The sequence below is a fragment of the Labeo rohita genome, chromosome 10 (assembly GCF_022985175.1).
Source record: "Labeo rohita strain BAU-BD-2019 chromosome 10, IGBB_LRoh.1.0, whole genome shotgun sequence".
Lineage (NCBI taxonomy): Eukaryota > Metazoa > Chordata > Actinopteri > Cypriniformes > Cyprinidae > Labeo > Labeo rohita.
Window position 1 is genome coordinate 30,933,536 of NC_066878.1, and position 25,736 is coordinate 30,959,271.

General features: G+C 32.5%; 2 protein-coding genes across 5 annotated transcripts in view; both read right to left on the bottom strand.

Moving 5' to 3' along the window:
* vcanb (versican b) overlaps nucleotides 1–11,746 on the bottom strand; it is a 33,288-nt gene extending 21,542 nt beyond the window's left edge. Inside the window, exons 1-6 of one of the 2 annotated variants that reach the window (XM_051120495.1) lie at nucleotides 11,448–11,746; nucleotides 10,502–10,575; nucleotides 7,076–7,480; nucleotides 2,562–2,736; nucleotides 2,357–2,484; nucleotides 465–758 (exon numbers count right to left, since the gene is read on the bottom strand). In XM_051120495.1, the coding sequence (XP_050976452.1) occupies nucleotides 465–758; nucleotides 2,357–2,484; nucleotides 2,562–2,736; nucleotides 7,076–7,480; nucleotides 10,502–10,568 (1,069 nt within the window). In that variant the 5' untranslated portion in view covers nucleotides 10,569–10,575; nucleotides 11,448–11,746. The remainder of the gene's footprint in view (nucleotides 1–464; nucleotides 759–2,356; nucleotides 2,485–2,561; nucleotides 2,737–7,075; nucleotides 7,481–10,501; nucleotides 10,576–11,447) is intronic. The other variant, XM_051120496.1, reaches the window with a different exon arrangement.
* Nucleotides 11,747–13,881: 2,135 nt separating this feature from the next.
* The window catches only part of xrcc4 (X-ray repair complementing defective repair in Chinese hamster cells 4), a 47,681-nt gene continuing 35,826 nt past the window's right edge, over nucleotides 13,882–25,736 (bottom strand). The window contains exon 8 of one of the 3 annotated variants that reach the window (XM_051121438.1): nucleotides 13,882–14,258. In XM_051121438.1, coding sequence (XP_050977395.1) covers nucleotides 14,144–14,258 — 115 coding nt within the window. In that variant the 3' untranslated portion in view covers nucleotides 13,882–14,143. Of the gene's footprint in view, nucleotides 14,259–23,591; nucleotides 24,059–25,736 lie in introns of those variants that run through there. The other 2 variants (XM_051121439.1, XM_051121440.1) reach the window with 2 other exon arrangements.

The window sequence follows — 25,736 nt, forward strand, 5'->3', positions numbered from 1 at the left end:
AAATATTTGGATATTTGTTTGTTTTTACTATGGAAAGGCCTTTGGTCAACATGAATTGTTTGTGAAATGTGCAATAATTTATTATACTCATTTATGATATTATTAATATAATACATACGAATAATAAATAATAATATTTATTATTGTAATAAAATATAAATAAATAAATAAATAATTCTTATTTATTATTAAGATTATGTTTATAAACAAACAATCTATCACGTACACGTGTGTGTGTGTGTGTGTGTAAAACAATTATTCTTCCCTATATATAGAGAGAAACATATGCATACAGTATATATAATATATGTACATAATAACAAAATTTGTTAGTAATAGTCATAAATATGAATCAATAATTTTTTTCATTTTTTTCCCTGGATTGTGAAGTTTCTGTGAGATTCAACCAGTTTTAAGGATTTGTTTTTTTGCGTCTTTGTCATAAACATTTCATGAAGACATACCTTTGAAACAGAAAGCTCCCAGCTTCTCGCTCGGTAAAGGAAATCCCGTCTGGTTGTTGAAGCGGTACATAGTCCTCACACCCAGCTGTCCTCTGCCGCACTGCATTCTGGGTACAGCGATGGGGTAGCGGGCGCTGCCGTCAGACAACCAGCCGAAGTCGCAGCGGTCCAAGCCGTTCCTCCAGGCTGCATGCAGGTGACCTGGAGATGCTAAAACAGCATCCTTTTTCTCGCACGCCTCCCTGGCCTCATCTAGAGTCACCTTAGCATCAGCATCAGCGAAAAACACCTCACCTGAGATCACACACAACAACACATCACCATTTGTCCATTGCACAAAAAATAATTTTAAAAATAGTTTTTAAACAAACATTTTATTTTATTTTATTTTATTTTATTTTATTTTATTTTATTTTATTTTATTTTATTTTATTTTATTTCATTCATTTTATTTGCATGCTTTATCCTTTTTGGAAAGGTTGCATCCATAATTCTTCTTTTTATTGTTAAATGTATTTTTATTTTTAGTCCTAACACTATATAAATGATTTACATAGTTTGTAGATTTGTAGTATATTTGGATTTCCTGTCCAAATTCTCATTACTGTAATGACAAAAAAAAGAAGAAAAAAAAAAGAAGTATATTTTATATAATTATATAATTTAAATATCCGGTAAATGTCTTAATTATAGTTTTATTTGTTATATTTGTTTTTATATTTTAGAATTTATTTTATATTTTTCTTTTTGAAAATACATTATATTTAAAGCATTTAAACTTTATACAATACTTTCATTACTATTTCCATGAGATTCACCCAATAGGTTTTAGGATTTTTGTTTTGTTTTGTTTTGTTGTTTTTTAAATGAAGACATACCTTTAAAAAAAAAATTAATAAAAAAAATAATAAATACATCTATTAATAAATGTAATATAATAATAATAATTATTATTATTATTATAATAATATAATAATAATTTATTATTAATAAATGTAATATTTAATTTAATAATATAAAATTTTAATATTTTTTTTTTACACTGAGAAATTTTCCCTCTAAAGTCTCATTACTGTAATGAAAAAACATATATTGTGAAAATTTGATTAAATAATTATTTCTTGATAAAAATGATATTTAACTAAAAGATTTTATTATTATTACATTTTTTTATTTTTTAGATTTTAGGTTTTACGGTCCAAACTGTCTAAAAGATGTAAAACAAACAAACAAATAAATAAATAAAAACTAAGAATAAAATAAATATATAATTATTGACAAATAAATTACAAATAGATTTAACAATAAAAAATATGGATGCAACTTCTACAAAAAGGAGAAAGATTTTATAAAATAAAATAAAATAAAATAAAATAAAATAAATAGTATTTAATCACTGTAGTAATATTTCTTAAATTTGTTATATTTTTCTTTTTGAAAATATAATTTTAGATTATAATTTCGTAACTGTTTCAGTGAGACTTTTTTTTAAAATGAAGACAGACTTTTTCAAGAGAATATAATAAATTACCACTCACCAACAAAGCCAAAAAACGATTGATTGATTGATTTTATATTTTATTTGATCTATTTTAATTGTTTTTTTAAACAAAAAATAAATCAATAAATAATAAATGTAATTTCTGTAGACCATTAAGATTTTTTTCGCAAAGAGACATTTTCCCTCCAAATTCCCATTACTGCAATTCAAAAAAAGAACTATTTCAACGTTGCCATAGAAACAAGTAATTTCTAACTGAGGATGTGAACAGCTCAGAGCAGACTTTCCAAACTGTCATCTCATAATTACAGTAATTTTGACACGACGTGAACGCAGCGTGAGTCTCTCGTGCGTTTCAAGTGAGGAGCAACCCGCTGATTTCTAAACTTACCCTGCAGTTTGCCTACATAGCAGTACACGTCATACATTTCGGAAGAATTTCTGAATCCGTATGATCTGACTCCCGGTTTCAGTATCATATCGCCATGGCAACCTTCACGTGGCCTTGTTATGGGGTACCTGTGGAGAACAACTCATATCAGTAAGATTCAAATTCAAAGACTTCATAGATTTGAGTCTGGAGCTGAAGAAATCACCTGACGGTTTGGTCGGCCAGCCATCCGGCGTCACACTGGTCAAATCCATCCTCGTAGGCTGAATAAAGCTGCTCAGGGGTGGCGATGGTCGCGTCCACATCGATACAGGCCTGCTTGGCGTGCTCGAAATCTAAAGTGTAGCGACTGCTGCTGGCGCGGTAATGAAACACAACACCTGTGAGGAAAAACACACAAAGATAAACACCAATAGACTGATTTGATCAAATCTTATATAGGAGTTTTGATGGTTTTTCAATGCTGATAATAATAAATGTTTCTTGAGCAGCAAATCACCATCTATCAATAAATGTGATCAAATGGGCTGCTTTTGGGAGGAATCTTTAGATTCAAAGAGGGCCGCTTTTGTACTGAACGCTGGAGGTTTCAGCCACAACAACAAGCTGTTGTCTGGCAAAAATGAAGAATCATTGTATTGTTCAGCTATTTAAGAACCTGTCGTGTCAAATACTGAACACGATCTGAATAGTAATTGCTCTCGCATCATTACACAGCATCAAAGCTGACCTTATCGCTCCACTCCTTATGCACTTATTTGAACTGTTTTAACTGTTAAATGCTACTCTGAACTTGCACATGCCAATTATCTGATATAACAGCCCCTTTCAAAGTAGATTTTTATATTTTATGTGAGTGCCCAAAAACAGGCTGATCTCAAACATGAGATTTTAAAAGTTGAAATATTTCAAACTAGAAAAAATATCTTTAAAATACTATGGCAGATGATTTAAAATGAAAGAAAAAAACAAAACAAAAACAGTGTATAATGCAATGCAATGGGCAAACACATCCATCTGCATGTGAATGAATAAAAAAATAATAATTTATGGGTGCAACTTTTCGAAAAAGGATAAAGAATGCAAATAAAATAAATATTTCCAAGAGGGTTTTACTGTGCAAACTGGCTAAAAGATAAAAAAAACACTAAGAATAAAATAAATATGTAATTATTGACAAATAAATGACAAAACATTTAACAATAAAATAAATTATGAGGGTTTTACTGTGCAAACTGTCTAAAAGATATAAAAATAAAAAATAAGAATAAAGTAAATATATAATTATTGACAAATAAAATAAAATAATTTCCAAGAGGGTTTTACTGTGCAAATGGTCTAAAACACTAAACAAAAACAAACAAACAAAAAACCTTATGAATAAAATAAAAACATAATTTAATATCTGACGAACAAAAGACAAATACATTTAACAATAGTATATATATATATATATATATATATATATAGATGCAGCTTCTACAAAAAGGATAAAGCATGCAAATAAAATAAAATAAAATAAAGTAAAAAAAAGATAAAATGAAACAAGAAGGAAAAATAAAATAAAATGTAATTAAATTAAATCAAATTAAAATAAATTAAATTAAATAATAATTGTTTTACTATGCAAACTGTCTAAAAGATATAAAAACTAAGAATAAAATAAATATATAATGATTGATTAATAAAATATTAGGACTAAAAATAAAATGACAAATAAATCTAACAATTAAAAAAAAAAAAAAAAAAATGGATGCAACTTTCCCAAATAGGATAAAACATGCAAATAAAATAAAATACAATTATATATATATATATATATATATATATATATTATACACTCACACACACTTTTATTTTTATTTTATTTTTTTTAAATTAGGACTAAAAATAAAATGACAAATAAATTTAACAATAAAAAAACTTATGAATGCAACTTTTCCAAATAGGATAAAGCATGCACATAAAATAACATTAAATAAAATGTAATAAAACATTTCCAAGAGGGTTTTACTGTGCAAACTGTCACAGATATCAAAATAACTAAAAATAAAATAAATGTATAATACATATATACATATATATATATATATATATTAACAATAAAACACAAATTCTAGTTCCTGGTAGCTCAAATATGCTGAGTTACATGTTGAATGTAATACTGCATCACTTATGAGCAACAGAACTAGTGATGGCTGCTTTAGCAAACATTACTAATAAGGCTCAGAACAGACCATGCAGTCTGTCTCTGTTATTTGTCCTTTTATGGGCTTTTCTAGTTTTTTTTGCGTACATTAGCAGAACCGCTGGCAGAACGGCCAGGTTCTGAATGCTCTTTCCTCAAAGGGATGGCAGTGTGTTTTTTGGGTAGGCGCTACCCTTGAGTGGCAATCAGCGCTGCCCGGGGCCCAAAAGAGGGCATTGAGTGTATTTGGCAGGAAGGCACACGGCTCTCTACGGGCCTACAAACACTCCAACAGCACCGTCTCACCTGAGCCAGATGTGCTCATGTTTAACTGCACATCACAATGCCGTAAACAAATACAATGTTGTTTGTCAAGATCTTTAACAGAGTTTCATTCACTTCTTCTAAATGTTTCAGGTTTAATATGTTTACAATGTATGGCAATGTACGGCACTGCCTTGCAAGAAAACGGTTTCTTGAATGATTTTTCAGACATTCGTTCATAATACAGTTATTCAAGGAACCCCAAAAATCGCTTGAACATTTTCTTGTATTGAAAATGTTCTTCTTTCTATTCCTTAGAAATACAATAAGGCTTTGTCAAGATTCGAGGGAAATCCAGACTCTGAAAGTGATTTTTCCAGACTCTAAAGCAAAATAATCTTTCCCCCCTTGTCTCCTGACAGAAACGCTGTTCCATTTTGGCTAGCGATGACTAATTACATCATCACATGTGCTTACGAGAGTAAAAAAGCGCAGCACATCTGAGAGCCATTGCTGACTGTGTTTGCCAATGGGAACTCTGCTGAAGGAAGTTAAAGAAAAACCATTGTACTTCGCAACGTGACAACCTGAAACATGCGAAAACATATATGGTATATATTATGAGAACCAGAAAAAAAAATGATTTTGCATGCTCATCTCACCTATATTTAACTTCATCACTGCAGTCTAATCTTTAAAAACAGAAATTATTTAATAACACAGATAAATCTAAAAAATATAGTTTTATATATCTACAATGATAAATGTAATAATTTGCTAATATTAAAATGAATATTTAATATAAATTAATATTTAATTATTAATGTGCATATTTATTTTTATTTTTTTTAATATTATCATGTTTATATATAATACAATATATAATATTACTATGTAAATAGTATAATATTATATATTATAATATTAAACATAATATTTATATATAATATAATATATAATTTTAATATATAAATTTATATATATATATATATATATATATATATATATATATATAATATTATATATTATCATATTAAACACCTAATTTTTATATATTATATAATCTAATATATAAATTTATATTATATATATACATATACATATACATATACATATACATATATATATATATATATATATATATATATATTAATTATAATATTTGTAGTACTCAGTGCACTATATTCACACATTTAATACATAAAAATATAATGTCTTCTAATCGTTAGGAAATATCAAAATTAGTATGTCATATGAATTAATTATAATTTATAATATTTTATATGAATTATAATATTTTTGTACTCAGTACACTATATTCATACATTTAATAAATAAAAAGCAAAATAATTTAATAACACTTATAAGTCGAAACATATAATGTTATATATCTAAAATTATCAATATAATTTGCATTATAAAATAATATTAATATATAAATATTTGTAAGTCATCTTGCATAAAAGTGTCTGCTAAATGATTAAATGTACATGTAATATTTAATAAATAATACAAACAATTTCACTTTAATAAATATTTTAATATTAATATTTATTTCATAACATGATGTATTTCCAGATGAAATATGGGGGGAAATCTAGGAAAATTTGCCTCACTTAAAGCTAAAATCTTAAAATAATATTAACATGAATTAATATTTAATTAAAATATTTAAAAATATATTAATTAATATTTAATTATATATTAATAATATATATTTCCAGACTTAACTGAATCACAGAAAGTGGGCTCACTTAACAATAAAACGTTGAAATAATATTAATATTAGTGAATATTTAATTAGAATATTTTAATTAAATATTAAATGGTCATTTACCCTATTTTTACATTTACATTACCTTGGTTGTTTAGTTTTTTTAAACTAATAATTTAATAATATCTATAAATCTAAAAAATATAATTACATAAATATATAAAATAACAAATTTAATCTTTAGAAAATATTAAAATGAATATTTCACATTAATGAATAATTCTAATATTTTAATAATTTTTCAAAATTTCATATTAATTATGCTATTTTTAGTATTCAGTACACCATATTTATACATTTAACCAATAATATGATTATTTTTTACATTCTATTTTATAGCCTTTTTTAAATCTCAGATGAAGCTCAGATCCTGAAAGTAGCCGTTCTGTAACAAAATTGACTGGCAGTTGGAGAAAAGTCATTAGCGACCATATAACCACAATTCCACCAGGAACACATATTATTTTCATAATATGAATAGAAAATGACTGACCACTGACATGCAGGGAGACGGACTCTTGAGTGTCTTCGATCCCGTGCATGACCTCGCAGCGGTAAGAGCCCGCATCACTGGCCCTGAGCCTTTCTATGGTCAGAGACGCGTCGCCCTCGTCCTCAGAGTGGCTGGGAACCGATACTCTGCCTTTAAACTCTGGCCCGATCTTGAGGAACCCGTTCTGGGTCACGATCACTATGATTTCCTCTTCGCCCACGAGTTTAGTCCACTTGATGCGGAGATGATCCGGGTGGGCGCTGGAGGCCGTGGCCGCAGTGGTGGTGGTGCTGGAGCTGCCGGTAAGAGGTGGGAGGATGGAGAAATGGCAGGGCAGCACCACCTGCTCCGCCAGCGTGCCTTGCACCGGAGAACTCCTCTCCACCCTCATCCTACGAGGAGAGTCTGCAAACAAGAAGCAGATGGAGGAGAGGATCCCATGAGGAGACACAGCATATCATCTGATGGAAGCTTTGAATATATTACAGGTGCATCTCAATAAATTAGAATGTTGTGGAAAAGTTCATTTATTTCAGTAATTCAGAAACTCGTGTATTAAATAAATTCAGTGCACACAGACTGATGTAGTTTAAGTCTTTGGTTCTTTTAATTGTAATGATTTTGGCTCACATTTAACAAAACCCACTAATTCTCAACAAATTAGAATATGGTGACATGCCAATCAGTCAATCAACTCAAAACACCTGGAAAGGCTTCCTGAGCCTTCAAAATGGTCTCTCAGTTTGGTTCACTAGGCTACACAATCATGGGGAAGACTGCTGATCTGACAGTTGTCCAGAAGATAATCATTGACACCCTTCACAAGGAGGGTAAGCCACAAACATTCATTGCCAAAGAAGCTGGCTGTTCACAGAGTGCTGTATCCAAGCATGTTAACAGAAAGTTGAGTGGAAGGAAAAAGTGTGGAAGAAAAAGATGCACAACCAACCGAGAGAACTGCAGCCTTGAGAGGCTTGTCAAGCAAAATCCATTCAACAATTTGGGTGAACTTCACAAGGAATGGACTGAGGCTGGGGTCAAGGCATCAAGAGCCACCACACACAGACGTGTCAAGGAATTTGGTTACAGTTGTTGTATTCTTCTTGTTAAGCCACTTCTGAACCACAGACAACGTCAGAGGCGTCTTACCTGACCCAGTGGTCCAAAGTCCTCTTTTCAGATGAGAGCAAGTTTTGTATTTCATTTGGAAACCAAGGTCCTAGAGTCTGGAGGAGGGGTGAAGAAGCTCATAGCCCAAGTTGCTTGAAGTCCAGTGTTAAGTTTCCACAGTCTGTGATGATTTGGAGTGCAATGTCATCTGCTGGTGTTGGTCCACTGTGTTTTTTGAAGTCGCTGCACCCGTTTACCCAGAAGTTTTAGAGCACTTCATGCTTCCTTCTGCTGACCAGCTTTTTAAAGATGCTGATTTCATTTTCCAGCAGGATTTGGCACCTGCCCGCACTGCTAAAGCACCAAAAGTTGGTTAAATGACCATGGTGTTGGTGTGCTTGACTGGCCAGCAAACTCACCAGACCTGAACCCCATAGAGAATCTATGGGGTATTGTCAAGAGGAAAATGAGAAACAAGAGACCAAAAAACGCAGATGAGCTGAAGGCCACTGTCAAAGAAACCTGGGCTTCCATAGCATCTCAGCAGTGCCACAGACTGATCACCTCCATGCCATGCCAAACTGAGGCAGTAATTAAAGAAAAAGGAGCCCCTACAAAGTATTGAGTACATATACAGTAAATGAACATACTTTCCAACAGGCCAACAATTCACTGTGTGCATTGAATTTATTTAATACAGAAGTTTCACAATTTGAGTTGAATTACTGAAATAAATGAACTTTTCCATGACATTCTAATTTATTGAGATGCACCTGTATATGTATGTATGTATATATATATATATATATAAATTAATACTTTTATTTAGCAAAGATGCTTTAAATTGATCAAAAGTGATGATTTATAATGTTTCAAAAGATTATTTCTATTTTCAGATAAATGCTGTTCTTCTGAACTTTCTATTCATCAAAGAAACCTGGAAAAAAATCTACTCAGCTGTTTTCAACATAATAACAGAAAACAGCTATTTTTAATAGTAAAAATATTTAAAAGTTTTACTGATTTTGGATCAAATAAATGCAAGTGAGCAAAAGAGGCTTCATTAAAAAAAAAAAAAAAATAAATAAATAAATAAATAAATAATAATAATAATAATAATAATAATAATAATAATAATAATATATATATATATATATATATATATATATATATATAAATCTTACTGTCCAAAAACTTTTGACTGATAGTGTATGTAGTTGCTTACAGCAAACCAGGGTTATCACTAAAACCATTAAATAAATAAATAAATAGTAATTATCTGAATTTAAATAAACATGAACAAAAATAATATATAAAACTTATAATATAAAACAAACTAAAGAAAAATGTTAAAAAATGAAAACTAGCTTAAATAAAATAATTTTAACTACTAAAATAACTAAGACTAACCCTAAAACTGAATGAAAATTATAGACATATTTAAAAAAAGAAAAAAGTTACTAAAATGTTAACTAAACATAAAATTATTTTAATATTCTACTATTCTAATTATGATTCAAAATATTAAGAAAAACTATAATAGTACATCAGCGAAACTAAAATAACACTGTAGCAGACAGGAAGTGGTCATTTAGCACATGATACACAGGAAGTGCTGAGCATTGGGAAGTTGGTTTACAATGATTAATGCTTGATATATCGGTATCATATCGGTTACTTGCCGATATTAGTTTTTTTAATCATTATTTTATTTGATTTTAAATATTGTAAATGCTAATTTCTCCTAATTAAGTTCAGTTACTTATCATCATGTAGCACTTACTCAATATCAATCTGTAAAACACAAGTATTTTAATAACTTTGATAAGTCTATGCTTTAACAAATCTCAAAGACTATTTTAAATTAGTGCATATTTAATTATAATATTTACGAATTTGTATGAATATTTTTAGTACTCAATACACTATACTTGCATATTAAAAGCATAAAAGCATTAAATGCATAAATGCAAATGTAAATAATATTAATATTTTTAATATCATACATTGTCATGTGCTGCCTAGCTGTGCTCACTTGTGTCATTTAAAATGAAAAATAGTTTAAAATTGTAATATTTGCTATTTAACTCTTATTGGCCATTACATACAAGTGATTATTGGCGATAATTTGAATATCTTCCATGTATCAATATTGTTCATTACGTGAAAAGGAAAACTGAATATTAACACCCATGCACCCCTAGATTTGACCTGTTTAAAAGGTTTGGACAGTCTAAATAAATGCAAACGAACGTTGCTCATCATTTTAATGAGAACAAAGAAAGAAAAAACGCCTTAAAACACTCAAAAACTCACCATCTTTGGTTACAGCAGCGCTGCAGACACAGACCAGCCAGAGGATGTGCTTCACGTCCAATAACATCTCAGTTCTGGAAAGAAATAATTAAATAAAAGCGTTTTGTAAAAGCTATTCATTTGTGAGTTTAGTTCGTTTTGCATTAGCACAGTTTACTCCTAAACGTGGGTTGGTTGTCAAACTGCTTGTGTTTAATGTCCGTCCATGTCTTTGTTCCAGGTCCAACTGGGTCTTTAGACACCCACTGTCTGTTTGCTTTCCTGTCTCCCTTTATCACTTCAATATATGGCTTTGCCATCAGATAGAGAGCGTGTTTATGAAAGCTTCATTCATAATTAGTGGCTAAAAAGGATGTACACGTTCCATCTTAATACACTGGACAGTCCTACTTTACCTACTCATTTTTCGGAAACACAAAGATCATTTGTGACAGCTCTGGTGACAGTCACACACGCCCTTTATACTACACACTATCAAACACTAGAGAGCGATATATAAAGCACCTTCCCGCATCGCTTTCCAACAATTAATATCGCCGTGAAAATCTCCAGCCCGCCCGCTAATAAAGACAGATCAATCACACCAGACCAAACGAAATCCAAAAGCTTATCTGAAATTAATCCAAAGCTCACATTCTTAGTTATCAGCATTAAAGCAGAGCTGGCATTACAATGATAATGACGAGATAATGATAAGTGGATCTCCACTGAAAAGATGCCAACCGCAAACAAAGCTTCAAGGTGACAGACAAGCTCTGACAACACAATCAAATGAGAAACAAAGAGATGCACTGAGGCAAATGTGCTCTAATATCAAAAGCATGGTCAAATTGAGATGCAGTGGACATTAACAGCAAATAACTTATTAATGTGAAATAATAGTCAATATTCATTACTTCATTATGACATAGCCTAATATAATATAATATAATATAATATAACTTACTTTTTTCTGTGGGCAATCTTGGCTATTCCTGATTCTCCAAATTCAATCCTTCACAAAAAAGTGCAAATATCTCTGATGCTCCAAATGCGAGCAGTAGACTTCAGTGCTCTTTCTTCCTCTGGTGCCCACGAAAAGACTGGAGACATGAGCCGGCAGCAAGTTCAAATTCCATGTCCACCCATGATTTCGTCAGTTTCCAGAGGAGGGGCAGAAAGTGCCCACCCAAAACGAATCTGATCCATCCTGTTGAAGAGGGATGTTCGGTGCTCTTCGAGTTGGTGCAGACTGGACCTTGAATCACTCAGCAACTAGTTTAAACATTTAGGTTGGGTTGTAAGTAATTAAAAACAAATTAGTTTCTCTTACTAACTTTATTATGAATGCGCTCCGCACAATCTTGGAAAAATTCCGCGCAAAATCCCATTCAGTGTCCAACTGCTCGAGCTAAAATAAGTTACACTTTTCGATTTAACTGTACTAATAAAATCACCATTAATTTTATAGATTATATGCACTTGCCATTCGCAGTCTTGGCCATAAAGCAGCTCTCTGTATTACGCGGAGTTGTGCGTAAAAGCGCATCTGTATCTTATTGCGCGGTCTGACGGAGCACTGATAATCAGACAGAAGGTGCTGATGAAGTTACTGGGTTATTAAGGGGTGTGAAAGTGATAAATTACTCTTGTGAACCGATGTGAACTGCCCAAATCCACTTATAAGAGCTTGCCTGTGCTTTCCACACGGGGGAGAGACAGCACCGTTACCTCCTCTAAAAATAACCTGCATCATTCATTAGATTTAGCCGTTGCAATGTGTGAGGTTAAAAATCTAAATCAAGGCATAAGGTTGAAATTCATAATGCTGTTTTAAACAGTGCTCACCAAGTCTGCTTTATTTGATCGAAAATACAATAAAAACAGTGAAATTTTATTCTAATGTAAAAGAATCGTTTTCTATTTAAATATAGTTTAAAATATAGGTATTTCACTGATGCAAAGTTGAATTTTCAGCATCATTACTCAAGTCTTCAGTGTCACATGATCTTTCAGAAATCATTCTAATATGCTGATTTGCTGCTCTAGAAACATTTATTATCAAAAAATCAAAATTATTATTATTATTATTAATGTTGAAAACAGTTGGGCGGCTTAATGTTTTGGTCACAACCATGATGCACTTTTTTTCCAGGATTCTTTGATGGGGAAAAAAAGCATAGAGTTATTGTTCAATACATTATACAATAAATGCAATGTTCGCTTTTACTGTAAAGAAAATTGTATGTTTATATGTTTTCCATCGTATATCCCTGGTGAAAAAAACAGCATATGCTGGTAGGTATGTTTTGATGCTGGTTTAACCTGGTCCTTTGCTGGTTCATGCTGGTCCTTGACCAGCAACATGACCAGCAAAAACCAGCAAAGGACCAGCTTAAACCAGCATCAAAACATACCTACCAGCATATGCTGGTGTTTTCACCAGGGATGCGGTCACGTATGTTCAACGATTTTGTTAATCAATTTAAACATCTTTTATTACAGTTACTTGTACATTCCAATAACAAATCAATCTTTAAGTACAAATATCAAAATATGTAGTTTCTCAATAATATGAGGTAATAACATCTTCCGGCAGTGTTGCCAAATCCGCGGTTTTCCCCTGGAAATGGGCTACTTTAATACCGTTTCCACGGGTTAAAGCGACTCCAAATACGTGATAATTATACCCTGGAATGCATGTTTTACCAGGAGAACCCCGCCAAAAAGCGTGTATTTTACCCCGCGGAACACCCCTCTAAACGTGACTGGGCTAGTTTTGAGTAGTAATGAGGCGGGTTCTGTTGTGAAAACCTGGCAACCCTGACCGGTTTCTAATGCGTCCAGCTAGTTTTATCTGTACAAAACAGGTCATTTTGCTGCTTGAAATTGCAAACTGGTATTATTATTTTAATGCGTTGTCTTAATTATAAACACACAGAGTTGTAGTACAAACAATTTTATCGTTTATTACACCATTCTTCTTGTTATCTCCCTATCGTGGCTAATGAAACAGAAGTCTCGCACATTCACAGAAAACAGCTTACTTCTGCACTAAAAAATAAGGTAAATAATAATTGATTTTTTACATGTTATAAAGAACGTGAGTGGTGCTTACCTGTCTTGATGACAGGGCTTTGTCATTGGTTACCAGAAGCTGCTATCTTCCCTAGTTCTAGGAGGTTGCTTACTGGTTCAAAGAGTTCACTTGGCAGTGGATTTGGCAGTCTTAGACGGTTTAAGACGGTCTGGCCAGAAAAGATGGGAGACCAGACCAAGACCAAAAGATCATCTTAGGGTGGTTCAAGATGATTATTTTTTCTTTTTCTCCCAGCAAAGATGTCCATAACAAAATGGTAAACAATAAAAATGCAAAGAAAGAAAGATCACTACTTGTGGAATGAGGAAAAACACATCTTTATTCACATTTATTATATTTCTTCACACCTTACAGAGTTAAAAATGGACTAATTCATAATTTTGTTTCACTTGTCATTAAAAAAGTAGTGTTTTGTTAAACCTCTCACTGTTTAGTATAGAGCCAATTCATCTTTACTATAAAAATACTTTTTTTTAAAAGTACAATTTTATTACTCCTACAATTTAAAAATAGTACAAAAGTCATGCTTATTATGAATGGTGCTCATTAGGCCCATAAGAGGGTCATATATCATCGAACAAGTCGTCTGGATCAAGGTTCGCAGCAGCGCTTGCTGGTTTCGGTTGGATGTTTGACGTTTTGCTGGTCTCGGCTCTGGCCTCCTCTGTCGGCTTCTCTCTAAAATTACAAAGTGAAGGAACAACCGTCAGCAGAAGGTGAAGGTTAAATACATAGCAGGAGCTAGCATAAGTCGTGACACTGAAGTAAAGTCTGACTGCTGCCTGATTACAGTGACCCAGGCAAACCCGATCCCCTTAAAACAGGGTCAAGACTAACCGCTGTACAGTTCGCCCTGCTTCTGTCAGGAGTTTATAATCAGGCACATGCCATGTGTTTTTAACGTCACACATTTACTGCATGCTAATAAATGGTCACTTTCAAGGTGAATCTGACAGTGATGTACATCCTGCTGGAAATATTAATAATCTGACATGAATGCCCTGAAGTCAGAAGTAAGTCAAAAATGACTTTTGTTACTACATTGTGATAAAATTAGCATGTCAGAAGTGCTTCCTCAGCATTAAAACAAGAAAAGAAAGGTTAAACTGCAGGAATTCCCACAGGATCGTGTCTATAAGGGCTACGGAGAGATTTTCAAAGAGCTTGAAGAAATCAGGTCACAGGGAAAATAAATGAGATTTATGGTCCCGTAAGCCTGTTAATTTCAGGATGTGCCGGGGATCATGTAGCCTTTTAAGCAAAGCTTGTCCGGTGGCGTACCAGAAAACATATGGACAACACGGCTGGAATTGAACATACACACACGTAAGTGAAAGTAAGTTGGATCTTGGATTACATCGCATACATACATACATATATACATATATACACATATATATATATATAGATAGATAGATCTTAAGCAAACCATATTTTTTGGTATATAGAGTTCTTTAGTTGAACTAAATCTTTCTTTGGAGATCTTTTTCTTCCTCAAGCTATGGGTTCACTGGATCAACATTCAGAAGGAACTAACAATCCTGCTGGTAAAATTGGCTCTAGTTTTAGAGGAAAAGCTTGAATTGGTTTGTGTTGATAAATGATTTCTTGAAACAGAAACGGCTCACATGGAAAAGTTTGACTAATGCTCGTCTGGATGGAGACTAGCAACTGAACTGAAAGCGTCACACCCAAAATCCAACACCTTCAATTCCAAACCACTTTAGAGATGCTAGAAAATGAAAATGAAAAAGTATATATGTGATCACGGACCACAAAACCAGTCATCAGGTCAACTGGTCGATTAAATAAGCTAAATAAGCTTTCCATTGATGTATGGTTTGATATGATAGGACAATATTTGGCCGAGATACAACTATTCGAAAATCTGGAATCTGAGGGTGCAAAAAAATCTAAATATTGAGAAAATCACCTTTAAAGTTGTCCAAATGAAGTTCTTAGCAATGCATATTACTAATCAAAAATTAAGTTTTGATATATTTACAGTAGGAATTTTATAAAATATCTTCTTGGTACATGATCTTAATATCCTAATAATTTTTGGCATAAAAAACAAAAATTAATAATTTTGGCCCATACAATGTATTTTTGGCTATTGCCACACACACACACGCACACACACACACACACACACATGTTTGTTTTTGTGAATTGTGGGGACTTTCCATAGACTTCTATAGTTTTTATACTGACCAAACAATATTGTCTATCCCCTAACCCAACCCTAACCCTAAACCTAGCCCTCACAGAAAACATGTTTGCATCGTTACACTTTCAGATAAACATCATTTACTATTTATAATAATTTTTTAACATTGTGGGGACCACAGGCCGGTCCCCACAATGTCAAAAATTTCAGGTTTTACTATCCTTGTGGGGACATTTGGTCCCCACTATGTAGCAAAAACAAGTACACACACACACACACACACACACACACACACACATATATATATATATATATAATAAAAATTATATAATATGGTCATATTATAATAAATACACACAAATATATAAAAATAATATATATATACAATAATATATAATAATAAAAATATTATAAATTACATTAAATATATAATAAATCATTATAATAATCATTATAGTTCATAATATAATAAAATAAATAGGTACATAGAAAATATCTCTCTATCTATCTCTCTATCTATCAGCAATGTTTATGATGCCAATATAATGCACAAAATACATAAATATCTAAAATAAATAACTAATAACTATTGAAATATAATATACAATAATAATACATATTAAATAAATAAATAAATAAATAAATAAATATATGAATAAACAAATCAGAAAACTATGAATTTGATTCCTAACACAGACACATCTATCTATCTATCATCTATCTATGTATCTATCTATGTATCTATCTATCTATCTATCTATGTATCTATCTATCTATCTATCTATCTATCTATCTATCTATCTATCTATCTATCTATCTATCTATCTATCTATCAGCAATGTTTGACACTAATATAATGCACAAAATACATAACTAAAATACAAAACTAATAATTACTGAAATCTAATATACAATAATAATACATATTAAATAAATAAATATATAAACAAATCAGAAAACTATGAATAACTCTAACTCTATCTATAAATACATATATATAATGCACCAAGAATCATATTCATAGGCTTTAATAAGCCTCACTGTTGGGGAAATGGAGTTCATTAAAAGTTAACAGCGTCCACGTAAAGCATTCACACACTCTTAAGGAGCCCAGCACTGGAAACAAACTCTTCCTTATTAGAAACAGGTTTGCAGCCAGCAGTGCCCCTCATAATGCGGCTACAGGACTCAGGTGAGTAACATGCCGTTTTAGCAGATCATGCTGAGGAGATTGCAGAAACCCTTTAGGATTCCTGGTGAAAAAGTAAGAGCTGCTCTATAAAATACCACCATAATAACAATCAGGAAAAATAAAAATGAAATATTCAACTGCAACGAGGCTCACTTGCTCAGCAGGAAATTTTTAAATGTTAAGGGGGGAAAAAACGAACACTGACAAAATGTTAAACAAGATGAATGCTGTTGAGTATAAAATTGACGACAGTGCCATATTTCACATCACAAAGATTCACAACACTGTAATGTTGCCACATATACAGAGGAGTCAAAAAGCCTGAAACCACATGGAAAAATTGAAAAAACAAAAAAAAAAAGGATATAATAAACCAATGAAGATTTAAAGTGATAGTTCATCCAAAAATGAAATTTCTGTCTTTAATTATTCACCCTCATGTCGTTCCAAACCTGTAAGACTTCGTTCATCTTCAGAACACTAATTAAATGTCTTTACTACTTTCAGGGCTTTGAACGTGTCAGTTGTGTTGCCGTCTATGCAGGGTCAAAGCTCTTGGATATCATCAAAAATACCTTAATTTGTGTCCTGAAGATGAACGAAGGTTTTACAGGTTTGGAACGACATTAAGGAGAGTAATTATAGTCACTGCTCACAGAAAGTGATATAAATATTCACAGAAGTGTTTGAAAGCAGCCGCCTATCAGCAAGTATGAATTGAGTCTGTACTTGGTACAACCAGTACTGCAGAAAGGCTGTTATTGTTACGTCTTTAAAATTACAGTATTGACATGATACAGAAGTACTAATAGCCTACTTTTGCCCATAATCAAAATCATTTGTTAACAAGTTACTGAATTACTGAAATACTTCTCTTAAAATTGAACATTAGATAGAAGATTTGTTCAAACTGTCAAAAGTCAGTAGTGATGCACCAATCTTGATTTTTCATGGCTGATTCAGATTTTTTACAAGCAAAGTCCGATTTGTTCAGTTTCTCTTAAAGGGGTCATCGGATGCCCATTTTCCACAAGCTGATATGATTTTTTAGGGTCTTAATGAAAAGTCTATAATATACTTTGGTTAAAAATTCCCAATGGTTGTGTAACCTTATCAAAATCAGCTCTGCAAAAATCATCCCATTCTGAGGGGATTGTCCTTTAAATGCAAATGAGCTCTGCTCGTCCCGCCCCTCTCATCTCTCTGTGGAGTGATGAGCTGCTCGGAGAGATTGTTTACTTTAGCCGCATTTAGCGTGTTTAGCCGTGAAACTTGCTAACTAGCACGTTATTAGGAAAGGTGATTGCAGAGATTCATAAAAAACCACCTTATACTCACTTCTGATGTAGGTGAAGCTGGATCACGAATGATTTGCGCAAACAGACATATTTATGTAGATCGGGAGGCGCATTCCCTTCACAAACAAACGTAATCCACTGCATCTTCAGCGGCTCAGATGTCGGGAGTAAATGACGTATTATTTTTTATATTATTTCTTTGTGGCCCGGCGAAACATACCAATTTAAAATACTAACTGACTGTGTAGTTGAGATAAAAAAAAAAAAAAACTGGATGACGAGTAATTTCTTACTGCTAAATTAAAAAAAAAAGAGGTGCTAATTATTATTGAACCTAAAACCTCTGCGTGTAATAACGTAAAACACTGTCTAATTCTTGATGGCTGTTCTGTCAGTTCTTCGTCATCATTTAGGAACTTAGGTGTGCTATTTGATAGCAATCTTTCCTTTGAAAGCCACATCTCTAGCATTAGATTATTGTAATGCTTAATTGGGTGGTTGTTCTGCATGCTTAATAAACTCCAGCTGGTCCAAAATGCAGAAGTTAGAGTTCTTACTAGAACCAGAAAGTATGACCATATTAGCCCAGTTCTGTCAACACTGCACTGGCTCCCTATTAAACATCGTATAGATTTTAAAACCTTGCTAATTGCTTACAAATGGTTTAGCTCCTCAGTACCTGAGCGAGCTCTTAATCACTTTATAGTCCCTCACGTCCGCTGCGTTCTCAAAACTCTGGCAATTTGATAATATCTAGAATATCAAAATCAACCACGGGCGGCAGATCATTTTCTTATTAAGTGCCCAAACTCTGGAACAATCTACCTAACACTGTTTGGGACGCTGACATACTCCTTCAATTTAAATCTAGATTAAAGACCTATCTCTTTAACCTGGCTTACACGTAACACTCTAACATATTTCTATAATTTAAATCCATTAAAGGATTGTTAGGCTGCATTAATTAGGTCAACCGGAACTGGGAACACTTCCCATAACACCCGATGTAGTAGAGAGGAATGGAAAAGAAAAGAAAATAAGATTGGCATCTACGCTAATATTAGATTGTTTCTTTCTTATTCCGAGGTCACCTTAACCACCAGATCCAGTCCGTATCCAGATCAGATGGTCACTGCAGTCCTCCGGATCCATTCTGTACCCAGCCCAGACAGTGGATCAGCACCTAGATACAACTTCTACAGCCCTGAATGTCAGCAGAGACCACGTCAACTAGATGAACCCCAGAGACGGATCCCCAGTGAAGACTTCGTCACCCAGACGGCCGTCGACACAAGACCACAGGAACCAGATGAGCCAGAGGAAAACTGGCCCCCTGACTGAGCCTGTTTTTTCCCAAAGTTTTTTTCTCCATTCTGTCACCGATGGAGTTCTGGTTCCTTGCCGCTGTCGCCTCTGGCTTGCTTAGTTGGGAACACCTAATTTTCAAATGATATCGTATAATATTTGAACTGAACTGAGCTGAATGATGACGTCATTGAATTCAATGATGAACTGCCTTTAACTGAAAATTGAGTGTTTACTGTTGCCCTTTTGCATTATTGATGCACTATTTCCTATTTCATACTGTATAGCCACTTTGTCACAATTCTGTATTGTTAAAAGCGGTATATAAATAAAGGTGACTTGACATTTAAAATGTTGTTCATATTGATATCACAATTATACCATATTGAAATTAAGAAATATTTTATGATATAAATTTCATATCATCCAGCCCTACAATCCAAAGAAAGATTCTACATACATGACCAGTTTCTGATGTAATTTCAAAATCTGAAGCTAAAACAGAATGGTTGAACTTTATCTTTGTGAAACTATGCTGCATAAAAAATATTTGCAGGAAACAAAAACAGACTGAAAGCACAAATTCACTTTCTGACAGCAGGTGGTGCTAATGGGACAACAGTGATACAGAATTTCCCTGGTTACAGTAGTTAAAGCAGCACCAGAACAGAGATTGGCTGAAATAAAACAAAAGAGCCGATTGCTAATTGTGCGTTCGGAGCAGAATCTGGCCAGTTACGATTTATATCAATTCGAACAATTTCTGCTTACTAGCATTATTTGTTTTGAGCTTGGCTAAAGAAGAATACACTTCAGATTTTGCTCTTTTTCAAGATTACTAATCATAAATGCAACCCAGAAGCATTTCAGCTTGAGGAATCGGACTTTTGGACCCCAATGTACAAGCAACAAGGCCTTATACTGTGTAACAGATTAAGTCGCATCTGAGGGCTCATCCTGCCAGAAGTGCAGTTTAAGACTCAAATACCTGCTTCCAAGACTTGCAATTAAATAGCAAGTGTTAGGCGAAGTACACTAGGAACAAACGGAAGTCTTTAAAAAACACTTCAGAAACAGCTGCCACATTCTGCCGCTTCTAATAAATTCATTTATTAGCATAATTATCTGTGTTTACGAAAAAGCGCACTTTATTGAGAACAAATCACAGCCTGGTTGATGTTAGAATCTTGCTTCAGAATTTGGTTCATGTGAAAGATCTTTAGTTAGCTATTTAAAGGTACAGTTCATCCCAAAAATGACCTTTTCTGAAATTTGACTCACCCTCAGGTCATCCAAGATGTAGATGAGCTTGTTTCTTCATCAGATTTGGAGAAATGTAGCATTACGTCACTTGCTCACCAATGGATCCTCTGTAGTGAATGGGTGCCGTCAGAATGAAAGCTGATAAAAACATCACATTAATCCACAAGTAATCCACACCACTCCAGTCCATCAGTTAATGCCTTCTAAAATGAAAGGTTGCATGTTTGCAAGAAACAAATCCATCGTTAATGTCGCTGTTAACTTAAAATCAGTGCTTCTGGCTAAAATGCGAGTCCTCTATCCATAATGTTGCTTTTTTAAGTGTTAAATTTGTCTTGTCTGAATCAGGAGAAAAATCTACACAGATGTTAATTGATGGACTGGAGTGGTGTGGATTATTTTGATGTTTTTAATCAGCTGTTTAGACTCTCATTCTGACGGCACCCATTCACTGCAAAGGATCCATTGGTGAGCAAGTGATATAATGCTACATTTCTCCAAATCTGTTCGGATGAAGAAGCAAATTTACATCTTGGGTGGCCCAAATTTTCATTTTTGGATGAACTACTCCTTTAAAGTAATAAACAGCTCAAGCTTGCAAACAGATGATGATTCTTCCTCAGAAATACAAAAAGCCAAATAGGAAAAGTTTGTATTTGGTCTTTTCTTGCACTTAGAGAGACCAAAGAGCTTTTATATGGTGTGTTGGTACCAAATAAACCCTGAGAGGCCTGAAGTTTGTCATCTTTTTTAACATGTAAACACTAAAATGGAAGCAGCTGATTCACTCTATCTCATTTGACTCTTGAAAACCACATTTTATTCAACTAAGTAACTCAAGCAACAGAAATGCATCTTTGGTGCTTTCAGCAAGACTTTAAAACACAAACCCCAAACGTTCATCTGTGAAACAATGCTTAGTCAGCACAATCGGCACGTAAACTGTGTATTTGCATTTCTGCACACGTAAATATCGCGGTTCGATCAAGGGGTTTCCCTGCGCGCCGCATCTGGAAGTCATTTTGACGCAACTAAAGTCTGTAAGGACAGCTTTGAGAATTAACAGAAAGAGTTACTTTTCTACTGCCCTCAGGGAGGAAATCCATAGGTATGGGCACGGATAACGGATGAGCACAAACATAGACGCTGCTGCCTTGTAAGCCGCTATATTTGCTGTCATGATTCACTGGGAACAGGGTGGGAAATGTCTGCGGGTTGGGAAAAAAGATCTTATGTTTCTTTTAAATTATTACGGACATGACGAGAAGCTCTGGAACTGGTTAAGAAAATGCAAAGGAGCCCAAGTAAGGGGGAGACGTGACGGTATGATTTCTTATAAAGCCGAATGTCAGACTACAGCCATATGAGATGTCAGACGCTGATGTAGGTAAATGTATATGCACATATCATAAAGTAAACCAACGAATGATTTTATTAGAATGACACATTAAACTCAAGTTAACTTGCATCAAGTTGACATATTTCAATCACTTTAAACACAACATCTTGTATAACAAAAATGAATCAACTTTAAAGAAGAATACACTTCCTTTTTTTTTAAATAATAATTTTCCAGGACATTTTCCAGTTTGTGTCATTTTCCATGTGTTTTCTAGGACTGGAAAATTAGTCATCAATTTTTCAGGTTTATCAGGACGTGTGGGAACCCTGTCATTGTTTAGAAGAAACATTTCATATTCTGCTCTATTTCAAGATTACTAATCATAAATGCAACAAAAATGATTCAATTTTAAAAAAAAAATTATACTAAAAGAAATAAACAACCAACAATGAAAAGTCTTAGGATGGCTAAAACTCCAACACTGGTTATTGTAAGAGATCGTTACATAACTTTACCAAGGCTAATTGTTTCTTAACACAATGGTGAACTCACAAAAACTGTCAATAAAAATAATAATAAAAGTAAGAAATTATATTCTCCAAAAATAAAAAGACAATTCTTAAGAACACAAAAGATTTTGCATTGTGAAATTGTTTTTGAGAATTACCACACCATTTGTGCATAACATACTGTAATGAAATAATAAAAATACATATATGCATAATAATGAAAAAAGCTGTTTAAACAAATAAAACAATGTTTTATATATTGTCATAAATAATAAATATCCAAATTAGTATTTCTAAACATATACGCAATATATAATAACAAAATAATTACATTAACATTTAAATTTCAACTGATAATAAAGTGCATATTTAGTAATGAGTGCAAAAATATATTTTTATTTTTTTGTTTTCTATATATATATATAATAAAATGCATTAACAAAAATATATTTTTGTTTTTTGTTTATGTTTTCTAAATAAATAAATAAATGTATTTATTCAGAAAAAAATAAACAAAAAAACTAAAACATTTTTGTTAATGCATTTTACTATCAGGTGAAATTTAGGTGATAATTTATATATATATATATATATATATATATATAATATTGTATTTTTTATTAGAAAAAACAAAAACAAACAAAAAAAAATTATATTTTTATTCAGTAAGGACACATTACTTTGTTCAAAAGTGACAGTAAAGACATTTATAATGTCTATATAATCTATTTCACATAAATGCTATTTACAACTTTAAATCAAAAAATTCTGAAATTACAAAAATAACAAATATATATATATATTATGAAAGAAAAATATTATGATAAACTATATATATATATATATATATATATATATATATATATATATATATATATATGTGTATATATATATAAAATTTATTATTTATTATTTATTAGTATTAAATTGAAAGTATACACCATTGTACTACTTTTTGTATTCAAAACATGAGTTTTCATGTTATGGAATTTAATGTGAATTTGGGATGGGATTTGGGATGATGTCACAATGAAAAATGAAAAAAAAAATTGTATATTAACATGAAAATTATTTTTTTCCCTTTGATTGTGGGGTACAACTTGAGCTAGAGACCCACAAAGCGATCGGCAGCAAACAAACTTGCTGAGATCTGGATTAATGCAGTGTAACTGGCCTGATTGTTGTCTGTTGTCATGCTCTGCCAGATCCATCTCTAGGCAGGTGCTGGGAGACTGGAGGACAGCACAGTTTCAGCCAGGGGCCAAATGAATCCACGTCTTTCTGTCGCTCTCCCTCCCTGTCATTCTCTCTCTTCTTGTTCTTCTAAAAAAAAATAACTATTTAACTTCTGCTGCATTTCGGAATCCTCTAACAGAGTTTCGACTTTCTTCTCCTTGACCTGGGAAGGAGACACTTTACAGTCAATATTACGTTACGGCCTCAGTGAACATATAAAACACTTTAACTTTCTCCTACTCAGAAATGACTTTTCACAACATCACAAATCCCTTACTTCACTCATTTGCCTCCAAAATAACACCAACTCTACACAACCCAATCAATTTGCAATAGATAAAACAATGTCCAGTCCCACAGAGACTTGCATAAAAATCATCAGCAATGGATTTTCACATTCATTTGAACAAAAAACACCCCAAACGAAACCAAAGGCTTGATTACGCTCCCCTGATCTGAACATGTGTCGAGACTCGAGTACGTGCGCCACATGCGGTCCCGTAGCTGAATAAACAAATGATGTCTGCTGGGTGATTCTTTTCAGCCTTTAGAGGAGAAATGCTTTTAAAATGGGCTTTATTAGAGCAGATGTCATGGCACAGAGTCTCACCATCTGTAGACAGCAGTGATTGTGCGCGTTTGTTTGTGAGAAGAAGAAAAAAAAAAAAACTGTGGCACTGAGTCTTGTTTCTATCCAATGACTGTATTTTGCCTGCTGGGAAGCTGCTACTGGCAAATTTCTTGATACCCATACAGGGGCTTTAAACGGACAATGAAAGGCCATTTGCTTCTTGACTACTATAGAGATGTTCGCAGAGCGATTGGCATGGAAGGTGCTAGAGGTCTGAACACAGTCTGTTTTCATAATCTACACTCATTAGTGAACTTACTTTGATTTTAACTTTACGTTTGGGGTCAGTATGATTTATTTTTTTAAAGAAATTAAAACTTTTACTCGGTAAGGATGCATTACATTGTCCAATAGTAACAATAAAGACATTTATAATGTTACAAATCTATTTCAAATAAATGCTGTTTTTTAACTTTAATTAAAAAAAAAAAAAATCATTGAAGACATGAAGTAATGATGCTAAAAATTCAGCTTTGTGTCACAAATTTGTTTAAAAAATTTTAAATCAGTTTAAATTGCCAAAATATTCCACAATATTACTGATTTTAATGTGTTTTTGTTTAAATAATAAATGCAGCCTTGGTGAGCCTTAACTTAAACCGGTATGATTTTATTGAGATCTTTGTGGAACATTTTAATACAATAAAAGTAGACAATCAAGCTCCAAAAAGAACAAAAAGAACCTGAAAAATAATTTATAGAGTCTCATAAAGTAGTATTTTGTGTTGTGTTGTGTCTTGTGAAGCCGTGCAAAAATGTATTAAATTAAGCAAAAACAAAAACAAAGAAACATGCATACACAAGTACACTGCACATTCAATTATTATCATGTATTATTTTTCACTTTCCATTTATTTTAGGGCTCTGTGAAATCTGATTTATTTTCCCCCAACAAAAAACAAATTCTGTTTTTTCCTTTTTAATTTTTCTGGATTCCGTTTTTTTACCATTTTAAATATTAATCAAAAAGCATGTCTAATTGAAATCATGAAACTTACACAATTTAACAGTTTATTAAACGTTTAACAAAAAATAAATAAATAAATAAAATAAATGTTTTTTTTTTTCCAAATTAGTGTTTTCCACTAATATTCCACAGTCCATTTTCATAAAAGTTTAATAATCAAAAGCAACTCTAATAAATGTATTTATTATTAATTAATTATTAAACATTTCTTTATTATTTCTTTATTAATGTAGTATTTATTAT